The sequence below is a fragment of the Myxine glutinosa genome, chromosome 8 (assembly GCF_964187855.1).
Source record: "Myxine glutinosa chromosome 8, kmMyxGlut1.1, whole genome shotgun sequence".
Taxonomy (NCBI): domain Eukaryota; kingdom Metazoa; phylum Chordata; class Myxini; order Myxiniformes; family Myxinidae; genus Myxine; species Myxine glutinosa.
Window position 1 is genome coordinate 69,394,144 of NC_136268.1, and position 19,498 is coordinate 69,413,641.

Below are 19,498 nucleotides of genomic sequence, written 5' to 3' on the forward strand. Positions count from 1 at the left end.
ACAGCTGTTTTGAAGACCTGGAGGGAGGAGTGGGATTGACGAGAGTGAGGGAGTGAGGAACCTTCTCTCAATAATTATTTCCCAGATCTTCATTGTGTGCGACATCAGTTTGATGCCTCTCTAGTTGTTGCACGCTTGAACATCTCCTTTCTGCTTGTAAATCGGGACCAATATATTTCCTCTCCACTCATCCAGCATTTGTTGTTCTTCATAAATGTTTCTGAGCAGCTGTAGCAAGAAGTCAACACCCTCTTCACGCAACACCTTCCACACTTCAACAGGTATTCAGCTTGTGCATTTGCCACCACTTTCTTTACTTTATAATTTGCTATCTTAAACTCATCAGTTACGGTTTATAAACATCATAAAATGCCATCTTACCATTGAGCCTTTTCATAATTTTCTCTTCTTTCATCTTCCTTCTTCCTTTTTTGTAAAGTGCCTTTACTATTAAATGAAAAGCACCAAATAAGGAATTGATTGATAAAAGGCTGCCTGCCAAGTGTAAATGCCACAATGTGTTTAATGAAGCAAAATATCACAATGTTGTAGCTCAATCATTTAAGAATCAAATTAGAACCTTTATAATTATACAGAATAAGTAAAAGCAAATTTAGCATTTATAGCACCCAAGAGCAGCAAAAAAGTTATTCAGATCAAGTGTTAAGTATATTTAGCGTGTTCAACATTCACGTGTGCAAGTTAATTCACCTTTTTTAAAAGCAATTAAAATGATATATTAGTAATATTAAATGTAATTTCATTAATATATTCCCCACATATCCCCCCCCTGTGCAAAGGTGATGAGTAGAGGAACGGCAGGTAGAAAATCCGTGGAGCCTTCATGGTTGGACATCCATGGGAAGGGCAGCAACTTTGAGCTTCTGTGCCACAGAGTTCTGCGCAAGGTTACAATGCAGCACATTAAACAGTGGCTAATATGATTCGTCTTGTAAAAACTGGATTGGACAATTAACCCAACCCGAATATATTGTGGTTTCTTTGGTAACCAGAGTTAGGCTCATGGAAGAGTGAGGTAGGTGACACCTATGTAGAAGGCAAAAACTGACATTGGGGCACTGGGGACAATATGTGGGCATGACAAGGGGCTGGATGAAGAGGAAGAGAAGGATGAGAGAGAGAGAGAGCAGGAAGTGAAACGTAGCAGCAAATCTGATGAACTAACGACAAATCTGACGAATTATATCTGACTGGTAGTAAGGGAAACATATGAAAATCTGTTAACTAAATTGTTACCAAAAAATTTCTTCACCAATATGTTTGTAAAGGTGTGTAATAACATGTGTTAAAATGTTGAAGGTCAACTCCCGTGGGAAACCCAGAAACAAAGCTGTTGAATTCGGGTACCGAAAAATTATTTTCGAGAATTTTTATTTTTTTAAATCGGCCCTTAAGTAACTTATGAGGGGTCAAATAAGGGTTTTTCATGATTCTGAGTTGATTGTTAACATTTATATTTCACCACAGACACTCCTTTGTGGAAAAATAATTTCTAAATATATCTCATTTTCTACTTTGCAGGACATGGAGTCTAGCAATATGGATGAAGACGTTACTCCACCTGTGCTCAATTGCTTCATCTGTGCACGCTCGGATACACCAGCTGAAAGGCTCATACAGGCAACTCCAAAGGGATACTCAACTTTATTGAAACAAGCAGAAACTGTCGAAAATGTTACTGTTGTGGAACGTATGAAGGAGGCTCAAAATGAAGGAAAACTGAGGTACCACCAGAAGTGTAAAAATGATCTGTACAACAACTTTGTTGCAACCACCAAGAAGTCAGCTCAAGCATCAAAGGCAGAGAAAGAGTCATCAAAGTTGAAGAGAAGACGCACTACTTGTGAGTTCAGTTCATCAACTGGCTGCAGTTCTAGAAGATCACAGTCAGTTGACCTCCTGTATAAGGATGTATGCATTCTTTGCAACCAACCAGCCCAGCTCTACAAAAATAATCCAGCACAAGCTAGAAAGAAATACAGAGTGCCAGATAATTTGACTGCAGATACACTGAAGGCAAGCTTGCTGAAGACAGCACGGAGTCGCGGGGATGACTGGGGCACTGAAGTCACTGGACGCCTGGAAGGGATCAACGACTTGGTAGCAGAAGAAACACTGTACCATTTGCGATGCAAACTTATGTTTGCGAGAGGTGACAGTTTGTCCAAGACTGATGAGGAAGGAAAAAGGAAGAGAGGACAGAGGAGTATTGATGAGGAGCGAGAGGCAGTTTTTATTCAATTCTGCGAATGGTTAGACTCAGAATTAGAGCATGGGGTAATGAACATGGACCAAGTCCATGAAAAGCTGCAGGAGTTTGATCAGTCACCAGAGAAGAGCCTTTCTTATTCAAAGCATTGGCTAAAGATAAAACTTCGAGAGAAATACGAAGACACCTTGTATTTCACAACACAGGAAAGAAGGGCAGATGTACTCTGTCTCAAAGATGGCACCGACAATATTCTGCGAGAGCATCATGCTAATCTTGACCATGGAGATGAGAAGACTCAGATCATAAAGACGGCACTCAAGTTCATATCCAATGATATTGCCTTGATTGATTTAGGTCCAAAGTCATACCCCACCACACACAGTATGACTGACATCGATAGTCAGCTGACACTTGTTCCTGCAAGCCTTCAGATGTTCTTGAGACCGATTGTCAAGACAGACGAAAGAGTTGCCGTTTGGGGGCAGAATTTTATTAAGGCCTGTCGACCTCGGTCTGGAGTATTGCCACACCAAATGGGGCTTGCCATACAACTTGATCATAGATTTGGGTCAAAATGGATGCTCAACAAGTTCCACCGGCTGGGATACACTGAGTCTTACACGGAGACACAAAACTACAAATACTGCTTCCTTAATAGTAGGAGTGGAGATGATGTTCCAGATACTTCTGGCACTCTTGACACCATTATGGAGGAAACCGATGAACAGATCAATGATGACTGATGAGGTTGCGGTTGATGCTGCGCTTGAGGATAAATCAGTGATGACAGCCAAAGTGCCAGCCAGTGAAAGTGAATTGTCAAGTAATGATCAGGTGGTCTTTATGGAGGTTGGGGAAACAAACAATGCAGTCACTCAGTTTGTTGGAGACAATATAGATTTAAACATTGTCTCTATTCACGGAAACACTCCCTTTCACTCAATGGGTTGGATCGAAGTCACCTCTCCGGCACCACCTTTGCCAGATCCACAGACAACAGCAGCTTTCCCCCGGGTGAAGTTGAAGGCACTCGACAAAGCTAAGATCCTGAGAGGAACTGAAGTAAAGATTATTCCATTTACGAACAGGAAACAGATAGGAACGAACGCGATCATGTTTCTCCCCCTCGCTGAGCTTTCCTCCTCCCTGGCTCATGATCAGCCACTCCTCACTCCAGGTGACACACTCTGGGCAGCGGGTTGGGTGATCAAAGCCAACGATCCTGAGTTCCCACACTCCAACTGGAATGGCTGGATGAAGAGAATCCATGCTAATGATGCAAAGCAGAGCACACAGATCGAGTTCCTCCCAGTTATTGAAGGAGACCCTAATGACCTCAACACCACCACTTCACCACTTCAACACTCTGAAATTCAGTACAACATGTTCTCAAGGAAGGCAGCGGCAGGAGTGATCAAACCAGAGACTCTACCTCCAACAGAGGGTGCAGCTGCACAACATTCACTCCGTGCCTACCTGCAGACCCGGGACTGGATCCTTCTACAGAGCATGTCTCTGAACCCCAGTGACTATGGATGGACAATAGGTGTGCATGGGTATGAGCCAGTTCCAACACTGGACCCCACGGCTCCTGAGGAGCTATTGCAGTTCACGAGCTGTAATTGTCATGGAGATTGCAGCAACCGGCGATGCAGCTGCAAGAAGAATGGGGTCACGTGCATCTCGGCCTGTGGAGTCTGTAATGGCATTACATGCAGAAACTGCAGTCATGATGTTGTTGAGTCTGAAGAAGACATAGACAATGACTGTTGAAACTTCTGACATTGTGAATGAGAAATAACTCTTGAGTATTATATATGTATGTGAAATAAAAGCTACTTTGTGTGTAAATGTAAAAGTGAAAATATAAATGTTAACAATCAACTCAGAATCATGAAAAACCCTTATTTGACCCCTCATAAGTTACTTAAGGGCCGATTTAAAAAAAAAAAAATTCTCGAAAATAATTTTTCGGTACCCGAATTCAACAGCTTTTTTTCTGGGTTTCCCACGGGAGTTGAACTTCAACATTTTAACACATGTTATTACACACCTTTACAAACATATTGGTGAAGAAATTTTTTGGTAACAATTTAGTTAACAGATTTGTGAAATATCTCATAAAATGCCCTTACTATGGGTGTTTTGGTGTGTTTAGCTCCACATACTTCCTGTACAGAATTGACTTCAAAGTAATCCGACTTATCAACTTTCCCAATCCGACCTCAAAACTTGTCCCGCTCAAATTGCGCCGCAATGTTGGCTGTCTTTCTCTTTTCTACAGATATTACAGGGTGTTTCAAAAAGAGTGATACAACTTTAAACGTTTATTTACAAAGAAACAGAAACCTCAGGAACGTGAACCAAACATTTCTTGAAAGCTTATGACATGGTATTTTCTATCACTGATTGCTATTGCAGTAAGTCACTGCTCGAGTTAGTGAGTGCCCAAGGTCTGAAATTGGCATTAACGCAAAATCCATGTAATTGACATTCTCGATGTGCGCCCCTCCGTGGTTCAGACAGGCATTGGTCCTGACTCCAAAGTTCTGTCCAATTTTCCTGTAGGTCTCATGTGGCACTGCCTGGAGGTAGTCTGACACCTTCTGCTTCAGATAATCCAGTGTGGCAGGACACAGGGCAACGAGGCGGTTTCTGAAGAGCTGCTGCAGGAAAGTGATGGTGTCACCAGCTGTATGCTGCTTGTGTTTCTCCACCATTAGTGAGACCACGGAATACTCGACAAGCCACTACATCGCATGATTATTGTGTGGCCATTGGGAACTCGAGGGTGGGCTGTTATGATATTTGTTTCTCCCCCCTCCACGAATAAACTATGGAATTCTTTACTTTCTCATGTATTTCCAAACACTTTTCATATCGCTTTTTGCACGATCCCTCAATGATGAAGAATCACTTTAAAATTATATAATTATCGTATCCGAATCCATATTCAGATCTTCACCAAAATCTAATTGATTCGTCCTTGTCGCACACCCAATCGGTCCACCAAGTTTTGTCCAAATCCGTATATAACTTTTTGAGATATCGTGCTATATGTCGGTTTTAGCCCAATCACTCAATGGTGAAGACTCACGTAAGATTAAATAATGCTTGTATCCGAATCCATATTCAGATCTTCACCAAAATCGAATCGATTAGTCCTTGTCACACAGCCAACCTTTCCACGAAGTTTCGTCCAAATCCGTCCACAACTATTTGAGATATCCTGCTATACAGTCGGACCGCGCTATTTGCAGGGGATAGGCTCCTGGAAAATCCGCTAATAGCGAAGCCCGCGAATAGCGGGGCATTGTTTCAATGGAAAAAAGGGGATAGGTTCCCGAGTCATGAAAATCTGTAAATAGAGAGGACCAAACTGCGAACGGCAAGGCAAAATCCGCGAATAGTGACGCAAATCACTTGAATGTCGACCATAATCCGCGAAGGTCGATGAAAGTCCCAGAAATGGCGAGACAAAACCCGTGAATGTCGGCGATAATCCACGAAGGTCGATGAAAATCCCTTAAATGTATGCCCCGGCATTGTTTCAATGGGGAAAAGGGAGATACATTATAGGTCCCCGGCAGTTCCTGATTCATAGAGGAAAACAATGAAAGTTTAAAATGTTTTCGACTGCAAATGCACATGATTACAGTTTTACAAAAGATGTTTACAAATAAATAAAAAACGACAACACCAGGTACCATTTCCAATTTATTGAAGGAATGCACTTTTTGAGCACCTTTTGAGCTAGGAAGCTGATATTTGGACATGACAGTGACCAAGTGATTTGGCTGTAAATGGTATTTTTGTTTGTTTTATACCCTTCCCCAGATTTATTGATTTATTGATTAATTTATGAATCAATTAATCGATTAATTACTAAATTATTGGATTAATTACTTAATCAATCTTCAAAAAGTTACAGATTCGGATGAAGCAGTGGTGGTTTAGGTATGCTATTAGCCAATAATTGATTGAGAAATTAATTATTTTATGATTATTCTTTATTTATTTTAATTACGCAATTTATCAATTATTCAAACAATTATTGTACACCGCTCCCTCCTAATTGCGTCTCCATATGCTGCACCATGGCATTACCAGGCACCGAAGGCGCTCCGGCAATGTTGTGGCGCTGGAGGATATGTTATTTATTTATTTGGCATGGAGGCTGTGTACTTTGAATGTAGCTCTACTGGTTACCCTCGCCAGAGGAGAGGGTATTGCATTTGAGTCCGTTTGTTTGTTTGTCCGTTTGTCTGTTTGTCCGCACAGAATAAATATGATTTTCTCTGCAACCGTTGGTCCGATCGACAGGAAATTTTCACCGTAGGTGCAACTCCACCTGTAGAATGTTTTACTGTTAATTATGACGGCATAGGTCACGTGCTTCGGCCGCCATCTTGGAAAAACGGAAAAAAATTGCACCTCTATATCTTCGAAAGCGCTGAATAGAAAAAATTGAGACATGGCTCATTGTAAAGAACTCTCCATGGAGAATAAAATATGTTAATGATGATGTCATAGGTTCCTCCATTATGACGTCATAATTCGACAAGTACAAAACTTTATCTGATCAAGATTAAATTTCTTGAGAATAATGTAGGAATAAATTAGTTTAGAAAAAAAGATGACGTCAACGGTCACGTGGTTCGGCCGCCATATTTCTTTTAACACAAAAGCCTTAAAAACCACTGAAAATACATCCTGGCGAGGGTTTGCAATCTCTGATTGCTCTTTTTCTTGTTTTTCTACTTTTTTCACTGAATAAGAAAACCAAGAACAGGCACAAAGTGTCACTTGCATGCATGTTGTGTGCGAATCTGCATAGGAACACATACCATGTGCTTTACAACATTTATGTGGTAGGGAATGCCCCCCTTTGCGTCACACTGATCCATGTGTTGCTTCTCCGGATCACCAGCCACAAGAACAGCGTCACTGGAACCGATCTGCAATATGTAACCAGCGAAATAGTATTAGCATGGTATTATGGATACAATCATAGTGATAGAGAAACTCTCGGTCATGGCAAGAGCAAGTTCAAACCACTATGCCCCTCCACAACTCAATATATTCTATGGAAAAAGAAATGTCTTCCACATCCATTTTGTAATATGCGAGGCACAAATGCACAGCTTTGGCCTTGCATGGGCCTTGGTCTATACTGGTCCCTTAGATGGATGTTAAACTGGGCATCGTGTCTGATGAATTAGTTAGAGGACATTAAAGATCCCAGAAAGTCCTTCACCAAGAGGTGAGCTATCACCGGCACCCTAGCCATATTCCTCATTCCTGCTGTAATCCACAGGGGGAATTGTTTTAGTATTGCCACGCAAGCAGCCATTGTTCCTATCTTCAGCATTGTGCTGTATACAAAAGAATAAGACCATGCCTGCAAAGCACCAATCTGCCAGTTTCTCATCGGGTCGAGAATCAAACATCCTCAGAAGCAAGTTCACAACCCCTGCACGATTCTTTTGGATGAAAATAAATTAGAAGCTCTGAATGAATTCATGTCAGATGCTTGCACTGGCCTTACAAGAGCAGCAATAGATATGTAAATAGTGTGTGTACAGTAATACCGGCTCAAGATTACGATGGATCTGCAAAAGGTCAGAAACTCTGCCCTCAAATCCAGGTGCGAAGCAGTTGGGGTTAATCACCACAAAGCATTGACCCTGAAAATGTTACATGCATACATTAGCCTACATAGAAAAGAAAATACCGCAAAAAAACAACACATGAACATCTCAGTTGTAATGCAAAGCAATTGTAATTGAAGACCTCTTGTACATTTGAAGGATAGACAGGACCATAAAGCATAAATTTGATGTATATGAACATAAAGGACAAGGTCTTGTTTAAAATACTTCATTCAAGGAGTCTGTTTTGTGTTATGTGCCGAGACTACAAACCCAGCTCCGTACCCCATCCCCAACACCGCAAGTTCTGCAACCCCCACCACCACCCGACATGGGTTCCGAAACCCCTCCCCCTGGCAGGAGTCTGTAAACCTTACACCAAAAAAGGTCAGGAACCAACTGCGACCTCCCCGGTATGAGTCTAGAACCCCTCCAACCCTAGCATGTCTGGAACACCCCCAAGAGTCTATGAAAATCCTCACCACCACTTCTGAACCCCCTTGCCAAGCACGATTCAGAAAGATGCCGTGCTGTTCAGCATGGGGCAGTTCCAATCGAGCAGACAGAGGAAAGAAGATGCATCTTTATTCTCGTGATCCAGAAAGGAGGAAAATATGGAAAAGTAAAAGTTTGTCGTGTGGAATGGAGAGGAAACGTAGAGTCGTTTCTGTGTGAGGTGATGAGAACAATTTTGTTGCTGATAAAACGAGCTAAGTAGAATCAGGACAAATTAGAAGTAAATAACTTAAATGGTAATTGATCGCCATGAGAGAGAGAGGGATTCCCTTTTACAAATTCCATCTCTCACACTACAGATCAATTACTATTTAAAGTATTTAAGTTTTATTTGTTTTGACTTCTTTTCACATCCTGGCAGTACTTTAATTTTGTGCTGAAATGATCGATTAGACACCAAGTATAATCAGGAGTTGTACCACATGACATCCAATGTTACGATTAAATACGATCTTATAATGGACAATCTCTTCTGTTATGAATGTAATACAAGATGTGGTCCAGATAATAAAATAATCTGTATGTGCCGACATGCATGTCTTGCAACATTACATACATGGGACCACACAGAATCATGAGTGGATCATATATTACATGCATGAAAGCAATATTAATGCTGGAGAAAACCATGAAATGTCATGGAATGTGACGTGTTATGGTGACGTTTTGTCTCAGTAAAGCCAAGCTGGTCTTGATGGTCTAATGGTTTATTGAGGGTCTAAAGTATATTTAGGGTATTGAAGGTATAATGTGTTGTCGTGTCCCTGGGGTTAAGACCCCAAGAGGATGAATGGCCAAAATGAGCTTTATCTCTGAGGCGTATACCCAACTTGGCGGTAGTGACACGTGCGGGAAGGTTCGAAGTCTTACCTGATCAAGAACACACACAGGGGTTATCCAATCCCCACAGACACAGAGACGGGACAGCAAAATCCACAATACAAGAAAAGTAATATTCGACAAATAATGACTTAATGAAAATAAATGCAAGTAACAATGAAAGGTGAGGTAAAACTAAAATTCCTAAATTGATACGTCTCCACTCAGACTCGTACACAAACAAAGGGAAAACGAAAGTAAAAATAAAATCCCTTTCATAATCGGCCGAACTCAGCTTTGCATCCCCCAAATGGATGGTAAGACTGCCTGGTCGTCGCCTCGAACCACCGTGCGGGAAATGCACAAAATGGCGAGGAATCACGCCCACAGCCAGCCACTGGCACGAGGCAAGCAGGCAGGAAGGATCGCTCTTTGTTTCGTTCGCGACCCCCTCCACCACCGTCTACCAACACCTCCTCCTTCCACGTTGCAAACAGTCCCAAAGCCTCGACACATCTCACCAGCGCACCCGGAACCAAAGCATCCACTCGTGATGAGAGCCAGAACGAGAGAGAGAGAAAGATGGCGAGACGCGTCTTTTTGCCTTCTCCCGAATGTTCCACGCTCATGTCACACTCTCTGTCCAATCACTGAGCACTACTCAATCATGAGAGCCAGGGCATGGCCTCCCCATTACGATACGTCGGGTGGTGGAGTCTAATCTCTCTTCGGGAATGTTCGGATGACGTCGAAGGCCATGAGGCGGGGCTTGCATGCCGGTCGGCAAATGTGCTGGGTGTCGGTTAGCCCTGGCGGCATTGAGCGAATGAGTCCATTTACAGTGTGATCGTTGTAGTTATTGTGGCGGCCCTTTGTGATGCAATATCAACGAAGAGAAAAATCACAGGGCAATTACACACTGGGGAAGTTATCTTGATGGACCCTATCTAAATAGCATAGCTCCACCCCTTGTATGGAGACACATATACGATCTTACTCGGACAGTCGGCCTAACTTAATTTACATCGAGGTGGGTTCTTCTTCTTCATGACACTCGGAGCATTCTAAATCTACACGATTCTATCTCGACTAAGGTATTTCATTCCTACCCGAAAAACATAACAGTGTCTTAAGGGTCTTGAGGGGTTAAAGTGTCGAAAGTTGGTTAAGGGTCTTTATGATCTAATGGGGTCTTGAGCTTGTAAAGTTAAAACCCTAAGGGGTCTGAGATGTCTAGGGTCTGAGGATCCAAATTCAAAATCCTGAAATTGTCTGAAGGGTCAGAATGGTTGAAGAGTTTAAAGTCAAAGGATTGTAAAGGTCTAAATCCAATTATCTTGTTGCACTTGTCCATTTTGTACAAGTGCAACAAAATAATTGACTGAAGCACCACTACAATAGATGCTTACAGACACACAATGGGACAGGTACATCAATAGACATGTAAAGAAAGGAGCGAAGGCCTATACGTACCAAATTAGCCACACGGTCAGTCACACGCCAGGTTCGCACGTTCTTGCTATATGCAGATCCAGCCAAGATTCCACAAAATATCTCGACCATCATGGAAAGGCCATATCCTTTGTAGCCACCTAAAGGGTGGGATTGGGGGGGGGGGGGGCAGGGAGGGAGAGGTGCTGACGATGGCTCGGTACTCGAGCAACAGCATAGACACAACCTTCATTGCAAGCCCCTTTTTGGGAAATAAACCAGCAGTGCAACCATGCCATGGAGGTATTCTTAGCTTTCAAAGGTAAAGCTCGGACAACTATTTACCCTCATCTGTGCACATGGCCCATGGCATACTTCATTCACTATTTTAGTCTGGGCTCTGTTGTGGATCACCTTGTGCAAAGGAACACTCACAAATCACTCGAGTAACTCGATATGCATTTGTTTGTGATACAAGGGCTGGATCTATGACATTGTGGGGCCAAGCATTGAAAGGGGAAATAAACCACAATTTTGACCATTTCTTAAAAGAGTCGACAAACAAATGTGGTGCCATCAAAATTCCATACATTACACAAACCAAGAGCCTTTTTATCAAAATAAGAAACAGACACTTGTGAAAGAGTTTGCACATAAACTTGGCAATGACAAACTATCAAATCAAGACAAAGCATGGTGAAAGAAGGCAAATATGAAATGCCCAACAAGGCTTCCAGAAATTCCCGCAGCAGTGAGAACAAAAATAAAAATGATGCAAAACGAGCAAAATAAATCAACAGCAAACAGGAGAAGAAGAAGAATGAACATCAAAGAGAGGGGGTAGGGTGAGGGGAAATATATATATATATATATATATATATATATATATATATATATATATATAAAACAACAACAACAAAAAAATTGGTGAAATTTATTTCGATATACAGAAAAAACACCTCCAAATAAAGTGTAAATGTATTTTGTGCTTCATCAGTTATGATGATGTGATGAAGTAAATGACAAGGCATCAACATGTTCAGAATGAAAGTAAGAAGTGGAATCAAAAAGAGTGACTCGGTCATATGGTGCCCCTGTTCACCCAAGAGGTCTCGGCATGAACCAGAGAGAGAAATATTACGAAAGTGTGATTGTACATGAGGCGTCGCACAACTCAACTGACAATACACTCACCAAGGTCACCTTAGTGGAGCACAATCAAAAAAATTCCATCATTGTAACCGTACTCCCATAAGGTGTGACCAAAACATTCCACTGTTGCCATAACACTGCTTGAGGGTACATTAACCTACTCGACTAGTGAATGCACAACACCCTGTAACAGCTCGATCAAACACAAAGCCATTGTAGTAGCGCACATGTAACCCGAGGTTGCTGCATGATGTCAGCAATCTAAATGGAATCCATTTTGAAACAATGCAAGGCATTTATAACAGGCCAAAAAGCAACATGTTTTAATGATGAAATAAACTATGGATTAACAGTTCAGATATATCATAGTCATGAGATTACAAATCATAACTAAGACTTTTTAGAGGCCTGTTTGTGGTGAACAAATCCACCCACAGTCTCTTGATCAACTGGTTGATGGCAAGACTTGTACAAGCTTGTATTGGGCACAATTACGGTCACACACATTATGAAAGCCATTTTAGCAAACGCACACCTGTCTGTGATCATTTGTAGACTGGTGTTGTTGCTGTTTTCACAAAACTTCACAAAACTCAACTTTGGTTTCCACCTGATATGATGTTAAATAATGGTGTCCAGATCAATGTGCTGGTCCTTTTTCAAACAGTTTGTTGCTTCATTTTTTTGAGGATTACACTAAAAAACTAGAGCAATGCGACTGTGTCACCAATATGCCTCCGTGTAGTCCCTGCCCATGGAAATAGGTAGATGCCCTCATTCACTGTCCTAAAAATAAACAAGTTTGATTTAAATCCCTTCGGCTGTATTCAAGTATCACATTTGTACCAGACAGGACAGGTTTCACATCGATCGGCGAAGTGGTTTCGGAGAAGGGATTTAAAAAAAAAATCGGCTTTCAAGCTAATATGGCTGCCAAACCATGTGACATACGACATTAAAAAAGTAAACTCTGCATGTGTATGGGTAGGGGATCACATTTGTGAAGTTTTGTGCTGATCGGATAAGGTTTATTTTTCTATCCAAGATGGCTTCCAAACCACGTGACCTATGACATCATAATTTTCTAACTATATACAGCAATGGTGTTAGATAACATTTGTAAAGTTTTGCATCGATAGGGTATGCGGTTTCAGAGATATAATTATTTCATATCTTCCTTCAATCCAATATGGCTGCCACACCATGTGACCAACGACGTTTTTGTGATCAACTTTTAATCACCATGCTTAGTCAATGACACACGCAAAGTTTTGGGTCGATTGATTCAGCGGTTTGGGAGATGTTTTTTTGAGGTTTTAGGTTAAATCAAACATGGCTGCCAAACCATGTGACTTGTGATGTCATAAATTTAATATTTCAATACAAATGGGTCCATCATGTGCCATCATACGTGATTTCCATCATGTGCTTGCAATTTCAGATTTTAGGATAAGGCATTCGATTCAACATTTATGGCTGGTATACCACTCCACCGATTATGTCATCAATTGCACATCGGATTTTTATGTGAAAAAACAAAAAATATTTTTTCACATAAAACCGCTTTTTTGCGCGCAAAAAAAATATTTTGCTATTTTCAGAGAAAAAAAATATTTCGCCCTTTTTCGGGAAAAATAAAATAAAATGCCCTTTTTGGTCGAAAATGTCTGGCAATGCTAAAAAAAATTAGGGAATTTTTCGAAATTTTTAACTGCGATCGATCTCAAAAACAAAACGTTGCGTCCACTTGCGTGCGTTGCGTCCCCAGCGTGTACAGAAGTGAGGTGGTGTACTACAGTGAGAGAGTGTACACAAAGTGTGAACAAGTCTCCTATCAAGATGAGTGCTGCTCTTCGTGACAAGTGGCTGAAGGAATTCAACGCTGGCGGCGATGGGGCCACCTTAAAGTACGTGTCGAGTGACACGGCTTTCTGTCGAGCTTGTGAAAAGACTTTCCGGGCGAAGCAGAAGTCTGAGCTGGCCCAACATGTCCGAGGAGACCGCCACAAGAACAACTTGGCCTTGAAGAAGAAGAGGACGGTCACGCAAGCCACCATGGAGGACTTTGGTGGCGGAAAGAGGCACAAGTGCGACGTCGTGGCTCAGGAGCTGTGCCAGGCCATGCTGGCCGCTGGCATCCCATGGTCGAAATTGGAAAACCCTGCCCTCCGGTCGTTCCTGGAGAAGCACATCACTCTCCAGATCCCCGATGAAAGCTGGATTCGAAAGCACTACCTCGACAAGTGCTACGACGAGGCCTTGGCGGGGATCCGTGCCGACCTCGGACAGCAGCCCATCTGGCTGTCCGTCGACGAGACGACCGATTCGGCAGGTCGATATGTGGCCAACATCATCGCGGGACACTTGTCCAAGGAGGGGTACTTTCGTCCCCACCTCGTCCAGTGCATGTTTCTGGAGAAGACCAACTCCGGGGAGATCGTGTGCGCAGTCAATGACACGCTGCGCTATCTTTGGCCTGATTTCAAGCCGGAGTGCCTCAAGGTCCTCGTCAGCGACGCCGCGGCCTATATGATCAAGGCCGGCCATGCCCTGAAAGAACTCTTCCCGGACTTGCTGCATGTGACTTGCGTTGCCCACGCGCTCCACCGTGTCTGCGAGACAGTCCGAGAAATGTTCAAGGACGTCAACGACCTGATTGCCACGACGAAGAAGGTGTTCGTCAAAGCCCCGTCGCGTGTTGTCCTTTGGAAGGAGCAGCAGCCCAATCTTTCTCTCCCCCCCGGAGCCCATTCTGACTCGATGGGGGACGTGGATCGACGCCGCGGTGTTTTACGCCGAGCACTTCGAGGCCGTCAAGGACATTGTGGACCAGCTGAACGATGACGACGCGATGGCAATCCGGAGTGCCAAGGACCTGTTCGGAAAGGCGGACATCAAGCTCAGTTTGGTCTTCTTAAATGCCCACGTGTCGTTCATCCCGAAGATCCTTAAGTAGCTGGAGGAGGCCGGCATGGAGCTGGCCAAGGCCTTCCAGCTCCTTGATCAGGCCAAGGAGGAGCTCGAAAAGATCCGAGGCTGCCGTAAGGAGATCCTGCTCACCAAGTTCAAGGCGGTGCTGCAGCGCAATCCCGACATTGGTGTGCTGAGGACAGTGGCTTTGATCCTGGATGGAGATCAGCACGGATCTGAGGTTGGTGTGCCGGCTGGAGTCAAGCTTGCCGACATCCCCCTCTTGAGGTACTGCCCCATCGTCAGCGTCGACGTGGAAAGATCCTTCTCCGTCTACAGAAACGTCCTCACCGACCGCCGACACCGCCTCACCAAGGAGAACATTACCAAGATAATGATTTCAAACACCTACTTTAACTGTTCCTAAAAGGGTCTTGTCAATTTCTTCTAGTCCTCTACTTATCAAACAATGCGGTTGCAATAAAGGTACCTGAACGTCATTTTTTACCTGTTTACTAGCCCAGAGTGCTTAATGTTGTGCAGGAAAAAGCTTACCATTTTTTGTTCTTTTTTTGACTGATTTCTGAAAAACTTGGTAATAATAAAAAATGAATAAAACGGGGGAAAAAAATATTTCGGGATTTTTTCACATAAAAAAAAAAAATTCCGCTTTTCAAAACATAAAAGGCCTATTTTCTTAACATAAAAATCCGTAGTCTACGTGAGTCATCATTGTCATGCTTTTGTTCCCCATTGGGAGTATTTGAGAATGTGCCAAGTTTAAATTTTTTCCATTCAGTGGTTTCTGAGAATTTTTTTAATTATTATTTGCGCTTACTCCAAGATGGCTGCCATACCATGTGACCTATGATGTCACAATTATCATAAAAATATTCTTCATTGGTGTCGCTCCTACCCTGAAAGTTTTGTCTCAATCGGACATGTGGTTACTGAGAAAAACGAGGTTTAGCCTGGACGTACGGACGGACAACCCGAAAACATCATGCCTCCAGCCACCTTCGGGAGCGGAGGCATAAGCCAAGGCCAGTTGGTTGATATTAGGTGTACCGGAAAGTAATGTCGCTTTTTAAGCTGCCTATTCCTCTTTGAAAAACGACATTACTTTCCGGTACACCTAATAGATAGATAGATAGACAGATAAGATACCTCTCTGCCTATAAAATTTCAGAAGGAACCTGTTTACATTGTGTAATACAATATATTTCAAACTAATTTTCAATTACATCACATACAAATACTCTACTAACACAGCAACATTCTAATTCACTACTGTACAAAGTACAAGAGGAATGATCCATAAAAAGAAACCCAATTCTGGCAAGAACGGAATGTAAATCATAAAAGTAGTTAAATGAAAATCCCGTTTCCATAATATATTAGAGGAGTCATTTTATGGTGTTTAATCAAAGTTGGTTTTTTAATCCACCCCATCATTTCAACAATTACCCCTAAAGCTATGATAAGGGTTATAACAAACAAAATAAATAAATAAATAACTCCATACTGTCATTTCAGCAGAGACACAAACTGCCAACATATTCCAGCATTGCAAGACTGTACAATGCCTAACCTTTGAAGTTAAAAAACAACAATTCAAGTCCTCATCAGCATCACAGCAACAGCATCACAGCATCAGCATCACAGCATCACAGCATCAGCATCCCCCAAGCACACCTTATAATGGGAATGTTTAGTTTTTACATTTAAATACATCTATAATAATAAAAGGCAGTGTCCTTCCATCCGTCGGTCTCCTCCATAACTCCAAAACCATGACCTAGCGGCCACAAACCTTGCAGGCATACACCTGGACCTCCAACAGATTGCAATGATGAAAACTGGGTGTTTGGGTGTGTTATAAGTTTATAACACTATTTTGAAGATGATTAACGAGGTGCTCATAAGAAAAAAACGGAAAAAGTCTGACCAATATGGCGGCCGGCCATCTTGGTCAGCCTACTGCCACTCGCTGGGTCCTTAAGCCGCCGTTTTGTTTCGATCTATTCAAACGTGCCTTGCCTTGGAAACACGATCATCATTACATAAATTGAAGCATAACATCAAAATCTGGATTCAGATATGAGGATTGGATCCTGTAGACTAAATAAATGTCCAAATCTGGAGTGAAATCTGACAAAATTTACCATAGAGCGATTCTTATCACTAAGTGTATATATTCATTTATTTAAGCAAGGCTGTCTTTCTCCTTCTAGGGGTAGTTTTTTTAATTTACCTTAATAACTAGCTTCACTTTTGAGCGCCCGAAATTCCCAGGCAAACGCTATAACGCACCAGGTTTACAACCTGTGCGTTAATAATGTTTAACTTAATTCATACTTCCATGGGATAGGGTGTCACTCCACTGTACCTGCGATCTGTTTTTAAAATTCTCTCTAAATGATGGACCCAGATTGCATATATTTTTGAGTATTTAAGAGGTGGTGTCCTGAACATTTTCGGCCATTTCAACCAGTAGCAATCAGCTTGCTATCGTTTGCCAAGCCAGCCGTTCCTTATCACCCATTTAGTTGGAGTGCTTGCTGGAGTGCTTAAGCCGCTTGGCAAGGGCTCCACAAATTAAGTCTGAAATTCCTGTGTACTTAATTAATTAGTCACAAGGCCGGGGAAAAGTGGGTGTTGCAAAGTATCTCGACAGACTACGATCGATTGTTGCACACGTTTATTGACTCTGCAGATACAGGCCCGATTCACCCCAGCGCCATCCGTGCTGAGCCCTAATTCCCAGAAACGGAAATAAACCCACGGTCACGGTGTCCGGATAAAACGGGGAATATTTGCACCTTCATACATGACAGGTGTGTTATAACACCCATTTTGAATATGATTAACGAGGTGAACCACCACTTGGTGAAGGCTATTCAGGCTGTTTTTGTAAGCCATGGCGTTACAGTAGACAGAGCTCCCTTTTTGTTTTTACGTACCCATTTTTTTATTGACTATTCCCTCTCTCTCCTCTCCATTCCCTCTCTCCTCTTGAATATGATTAACGAGGTGAACCACCACTTGGTGAACGCTATTCAGGCTGTTTTTGCAAGCCATGGCATTACATTACAGTAGACAGAGCTCCCTTTTTGTTTCGACGTACCCATTTTTTTATTGACTAACATTTTTGTGCGATATACTAACCCTCCGCTCCCTTCCCCCATTCCCAATCCCTTTCTCTCTCTCCTCCCACTCCTCTTGCCTTCCCCCACCCCTCCCTCCTCTCCTCTCCTCTCTCCCCTCTCCCTCCCTCCTCTCCCTCCCTCCTCTCCTCTCCTCTCTCCCCTCTCCCTCCCTCCTCTCCCTCCCTCCTCTCCTCCCCCTTTCTCTTCATATTCCTGTCAGGAAGCGACTCATTGTTACTCGGCAAAGCCGGGTACTTTTGCTAGTAAACAAATAAATCAAAGGTACGTGCTGTTTGAAGAGATTGTAAAGTGTATATAAATAAGGTCAGGTGTTAAGAACAGGTTAAGCACAAAGTAATTCACGAGTTGTAGCACAGTGTGGTGCTGTGCACACACAATTCGTTTGCCAAGAAGGTAGGCCACAACGCGTTGTACAAACTGAAACATTTTATTAACAGCTCGCACGCAAGCACTGGGCGCCGGGTGGGCTCGACTATCGAGCACGCATATATGTCCCGAGGCCACGCCTTGCCCCCGGGCGTGGCCGGTGGGCCGAAAGGCGGGGCATGTATCTCAGTTCCACCCTGCGCCTCGTGACGCCTTTGCTCCGGGCGTGGCCCGAGCTGCGCTTCCACGCCCGGACGCTCGCGCCACCCACTGGTGCGCGGAATTATTGCCCACTGACAATGTGTATTGCCCCCCAGAATTCCCGCGCACCTGAAGGGTGAGCTTGCGGGGAAGCCGGATGACCCGGCCGCAACTCCCTCTGGCGATGCGTGCAGGGCTGGGGGGTAGCGGGGCTGGGGTGGTGCCGGGGGTCTGCCCGCCGGGGGGGCGGCCTCGACGCGGAGGCAGAGCTGCTTGCGGGGGGTGGTCCAGGTCGAGGTGGGCCGGCTTGAGGCGGTCCACGGAGATACGATCTGGAGTACCGCCGATGTCCACGGTGAAATGCTTGTCCCCGGTCTCCAGCATGCGGAAGGGCCCGTCGTACAGGGGCCGCAGCGGTGCCCGGTGGGCGTCGTGCCGGACAAAAACGTACTCAGCCGTGCGAAGCTCCGGGGTGACGTGGGAGGAGGGTGCCCGTGGTGCGCCGTCGGCACCGGGGCGAACCTCCTGGTGGTCTCCTGAAGGGCGGAGCGCTGTTGCGCTGCGGACCAAGGGGCCGTGGATAAATTCGCCCGGTACCCGCAGTGGTTGTCCGAAGACCAGCTCCGCCGAGCACGCGCGCAGGTCGTCCTTGGGCGCCGTCCTGAGGCCCAGCAGGACCCAGGGGAGCCTGTCGGCCCAGCTGCCGTCGCGGAGGCTGGCCCGGAGCGCGGCCTTCATTGAGCGATGGAAGCGCTCGCACAGGCTGTTGGCCTGGGGGTGGTTGGCCGTGGTGCGGTGCAGCTTGACGCCTCCGGCCACCGGGTGGTGCGGTCCACCATGGTGAGGAGGTGGGTGAAACCCCGAGAAGGGGGCAGAGGTCCCACCAAGTCGACGTGGACGTGGTCGAACCGACGTTCGGGCACCGTAAACGGGGCCAACGGGGCTTGGGTGTGGCGGTGGACTTTCGCGTGCTGGCACGCGAGGCACGTCCTGGCCCAGTCGCGGAATTTCTTCCTGAGGCCATGCCAGATGAACTTCGCCGCGACAAG

General features: G+C 44.1%; 1 protein-coding gene across 1 annotated transcript in view; it reads right to left on the minus strand.

Annotated features, from left to right (window-relative positions):
* Nucleotides 1-505: 505 nt before the first annotated feature.
* LOC137432578 (putative oxidoreductase YjmC) overlaps nucleotides 506-19,498 on the minus strand; it is a 48,921-nt gene continuing 29,928 nt past the window's right edge. The window contains exons 8-11 of the mRNA XM_068124619.2: nucleotides 10,693-10,811; nucleotides 7,825-7,920; nucleotides 7,081-7,191; nucleotides 506-899 (exon numbers count right to left, since the gene is read on the minus strand). Coding sequence (XP_067980720.1) covers nucleotides 843-899; nucleotides 7,081-7,191; nucleotides 7,825-7,920; nucleotides 10,693-10,811 — 383 coding nt within the window. The 3' untranslated portion in view covers nucleotides 506-842. The remainder of the gene's footprint in view (nucleotides 900-7,080; nucleotides 7,192-7,824; nucleotides 7,921-10,692; nucleotides 10,812-19,498) is intronic.